Source organism: Rhincodon typus, chromosome 42 (genome assembly GCF_021869965.1).
Source record: "Rhincodon typus isolate 14 chromosome 42, sRhiTyp1.1, whole genome shotgun sequence".
In the NCBI taxonomy this organism is placed as follows: Eukaryota; Metazoa; Chordata; class Chondrichthyes; order Orectolobiformes; family Rhincodontidae; genus Rhincodon; species Rhincodon typus.
Genome location: NC_063373.1, coordinates 10,312,748 through 10,317,555, shown reverse-complemented (window position 1 = coordinate 10,317,555; position 4,808 = coordinate 10,312,748). Strand labels below are relative to the sequence as shown.

The window sequence follows — 4,808 nt, the reverse complement described above, 5'->3', positions numbered from 1 at the left end:
CATCAGTTTCATTCAGCTCAGTAATGCATGCTGTCTTTATGTTTATCGTGCCATCTCGCTCACTCCTTCTCTTCTATTTTAAATCACTCTCACAGTGTGTTCGAGTGTGAGCATTCACAGTTGATAAACTCAATCCAAACGTCTCATCAGGATCTGATGAAATTGTACGATCTATCATAATCAGGATGTTATTGGATTTTGACCATGTAAGGAAAACACAGCTCTCAGAGTGGAGAGGAACCGCATATATGCTCTGTATGTGGAGTCGAGGCTTCATCTGATCAACTCGCCTGTCTGAACACAAGTGCAGTCATGGCAGGGCGAAGATTCGTAAATAAGGGGAGAGTGAGAAGACATTTAGTTTGCCATGTAAGCTGGAAATTCGTCAGCGCAGTCACACTATGGAGAGGCTGCTCCTGTGCTCCGTTTGTGAAAATGGATTAATTCACTCAGATCACTTTTGCAACGCCGACAAGTTCACAGTGGGGAGAGGCATTCACTCTGGTTGTAAGAAGGGATTTGTGAGTTTGTCTGACTCGCTGAGACATAAGTGTGCTCATAGTACTGAGAAAATTTACAACTATATAGACTGTGAGAAGTGTTTGACAACTTATGGGCAACTGGCACGCCACCAGAGTGTTCACACAGATGAGGGACCATTCAAGTGCTCTCAATGTGAGGCTGGGTTCAAGAACTCATCTGAACTCAAGTTATATCAACGCACTAACACTGGGGAGAAGTTATTCACCTGTTCCCTGTGTCAGAAGAAAAAAAAAACTCAATCATCTTACTTTTGGTCATAACAGAGAGTTCACACTGTGGAGAGACTATATGCCTGTTCCATGTGTGAAAATAAATGTGCCCATTCATCCTATCTGATGAGACACCAATGATACCACGATTAGTTCTCGTCATAGGATTTTGCTGTTAATCACATGTAGAACTGATTTATGTTCATTCAGGTCTGTTTGTGTTGATTTTAATAAAATCCAGCTCAGTTAGAAGTGTTAATATTCTGAGTTTCAAATAAATCCAGTGTGTTTAAATTGCAGAGTGTGGTGATTCATTTTAAGATCAAATTCAAGATTATTATTTTTGCAGCTGTCTCCCTCTCTCCTGAGTCCTTCATCCTGACTCCAACAACATGGACAAGGAAAGCAAGGAGTTTCTTTGTCACGAAGATTGAGACAATCTGACCAGATCCCTCTCCAGTTTCCCTCCCTTCCACTTGCTCACTGAGACAAATTACCTCAAAAGTTTCTCCCTGTCTGAGCACAGGACGTGCCCTTCTCTTCACTTTCCCTTCCATTTCCTGCCATATCCTGTCAAAGCTCATCCTGTCCAAAACTCTTACTACCTGTTCCATTGGCCCTATTCTCGCTAAATGTCTGATCAGTGAACTTCTATCGATGTGGTGCAATTGTTAAAGGTTCTCCTACTGGTTCTGCCCCTTTTTCTATAAATATGCCAAATGTGTATTCCGACCCAACATCACTGCAAGTAACTGTTTAATTTTGAAACTGACTTGCCCGTACAATTTCATGTAATGTATTGTTTCCTCCAATATCCATACCATCTATTTCAGAAGGCAATATTTGAATTCTGCAATCAGGTTTTTGTCTTTCCACATTCATGAAAAGCTCCGCCTGTGGTCAATCTACCATTTTGTTGAGTAACATGCAACTGTGTGGAAACTTGTTAGGTTGCTTCGGGTTTGATATATAAATAACATCAATAATTTACACAATGAAAGGAAATCAAGTCAGTTGGAATGATTGCTCATTACCATAATTTCCATAGGAGAACAGCTAAATTGGATTAGATGCAACAGCTTTCTCCCAAAGTAGGCGCTTCCACTATGTATTAAAAACCCTGCCACATGAGGTGTTGGAGCATTCGTCGACCAGTCAGCCCACTGAGTCTTCTTTACCATTCAAAGTGATCATGGCAGAGCTGATAATCCTCAACTTCACTCTCCTAACATTTCTCCGTAACCCTTGATTTATTCACAGATTAAGTACACGCAAAATAATATCTGACTGTCTCAAATGGTAAGCATAAGTCCTTCAGAGAACAACCATGGGAAATTACAAATGGGGAACCAGGAAATGGCAGAAGAGCGAAATAAGCACTTCACACCATTCTTGCCAGTCAAAGCTAACATCACAAAAGTAATAAATAAACAAAGGGCAAAGGACGATTGGAAATAAATATATTAACAATCACGAGAGATAGCGTATTAGGAAAATCCATGGAGCTAAAGATCAATTAGTCCCCTGAATCTGACGGGCTGCATCGATGGTGGATGTAGTGGTAGCCATCTTACAGAATACTTCGATCTGGAAATGTCCCAGAGGATTTGAAAACTGCCAGTTTGTTGCTTTGATCTGAAAAGGGAACGAGGCTAAAAGAGGTAACTGTTGACCAGTTAATAGAAAAATTGTTATTGGAAAATTTTAGACTTTTTTATGAAGCATGTAATGGCAGTGCATTTATAAATACTTTATCAACTAACATTCTCATTTCTGACTCTATGATTTATGGAAAGTTATTGATGAAGCTGCTGAGTATGGTTATGTGTAGAATGATACCCTGAATCACTCCTGTAGTGATGTCCTGAGATCACCTGTATCCAACAAGCACTTCAATGTGTAAGGTATAACTCTGGCCAATGTAAAGTTTTACTAAGCGTCCAACTGACTGGAGTTTTGCCATGGTGTCTGCTCACTGTTACCATCCTAAACCAAAAAGCATGCATTTAATTGCTGACAGTTTAAGTCAAAAATTTTCAATTCATCTGATGCTGCACTTCAGCGCACAATAGTAGGCTCTTTCATTCTCTACATTCAGGTTACGTATGACTTTTCAGAAACTTCGAAATATCCTCAGAACTTTGTATGTATTCAGTTCATTCCACTTTATTAATAAACGAATATTAAGGATAAATCAATTTCAGATGATGCCATTAAATGGTGTAAATTTCTTGCATTGTAATTGCGCAATCTAATTGCATAGAACAGCCTAATTTCGCAGATTTTGTCACTGAAGATGAAGTTACAATAATTTCCTGCGTTTAAAGATATAGGAACAAAATCAGCAGGTTAAAAAATCGACCTGAAATTGTGTCTGTCATTGTGATTGTCTAATAAACTTCCATGTACAGAACAGTCAGTAATATAAATACTTCTGATCGCATTGAATTTTGGGCAAATTATTTATGTTAGCCTGGTCACCAGGCTGGATTAATCTAATAAACCGTTGTGTGCCAAATAGATGCCAATCTGACCACAAACCTGGCTAAATGAGTCTCAGGCAGTGAACTGCAATGAAACAGAGATTCAGAAAAAGTGAGACAGACACAGTCATTGTGATCTCACTTACTGAAGAGGGTCACGTCCATTGTGATCTCTCTCACTGCAGGGATCTTGTCCTACATTAAATCAAAACTGTCTATGTCTCTCTTTTCTTGACTGTCGAAACTGTACGATTGGACTTTGCATTCTAACATCCTTCTGAAGTTAAACCCCTAGGCCGTACCTCCGTCTTTTTACATCATTTAGCATGGTTTATGTTACACAGATGATCTAGTCGTCTTTAAGATTGCAGTTTATATTCTCGGAGATGGTGTCTAGTGAGTACAGTTCCAGACGTTGTCATCGGCTAAATTGCACTCTTCTCTGTATCTGATAATATCAAAATACCTTCAATTTTGTCCACATCACAGGCTGTTACTTACCTGATGCTCCATAGCTGAGTATATAGAATATTGCTATAAAAACAGAGGCATTGGTATTTCTGATAAATAGTCTGAACAGTGTAAAGTTTCCTCCACAGGTGAGAGCTGAACTGTTTGAGCTTTGCATTTGGGCAGCACAATGCACAGTTGTTAGCATTGCTACCTCATAGCATCCGGGCCCCGGGTTCAATTCCACCCTCTGTGTGGAGTTTGCACATTCTCCCCATGTCTGTGTGGGTTTCTTCTGGGTGCTCCGCTTTCTTCCCGCAGGCTAAGTGGATTGGCCATGCTAATTTGCCCATAGTGTTCAGGGATGCATACATTAGTTTGGTTTCAGCGGATGGTTTAGGTGGGACCCTGAGAGTCAGACTTGTTGGGACGAAGGGCCTGTTTCCACAATGTAAGGATTCTGTGATCTGTGAATTCGACGTTTCTTTTTGTCCTTCTGTAAACTCGACTGACCGACAAGAAGGAGCTGTGGCCAAAGTTTTAGCTTGCATGGAAGAATGCGGTAAGGAAGTATAAACTGCACAATGATGTCAAAACAATGGCAGAGTAACGGGGATAGGGAAGAGACCGAATATTTCCCTTATTTGCTGTGACCAGGCTGTGGTTTTGTGGGAAGGATCCCGCTAACATGACCGGATGGTGCAGCTGATGTATCTCCCAGACCAAGTTCAGGCCAGTTCAGAAGAAGGGTCGCTGAATCTTGACTCTGGGCCGAAGGGCTATAAAAACTTGATTATACGACCACACTGTCAGAAAAACTTCTCTGGTTAACATCTTCTAAAATGAAAAATCAGAAGTCGAAAGCAATTTAATTGAGAAACGTTGTAATGCTGATTGGCGCATCGATTGATGATGTAGTGGTGAGCATTGAGCACTTTCACCACTGTAGCTCCGGTTCGATTCCTGGTCAAGAAACGCTCGTTTATTGTTCTTCTACAAACTCTAAAATGACAATGAATTCTTGGCATAGGGAAAAACAAAGACACAGCAGCTTCGTTAAACAAAAGGTTTCACATCAGAGCTGGACGTATCACATAGAGAGGAAACAGAAGGTAGGAAGCAC

The 4,808-nt window shown here is 40.5% G+C and overlaps 1 protein-coding gene across 1 annotated transcript; it reads left to right on the top strand.

Annotated features, from left to right (window-relative positions):
• Positions 1-401: 401 nt before the first annotated feature.
• Positions 402-803, top strand: LOC109914084 (gastrula zinc finger protein XlCGF71.1-like). Its single transcript, XM_020513661.2, has one exon. The coding sequence runs from the start codon at positions 402-404 to the stop codon at positions 801-803; it is 402 nt and encodes a 133-aa protein (XP_020369250.2).
• The last annotated feature ends 4,005 nt before the right edge of the window (positions 804-4,808 follow it).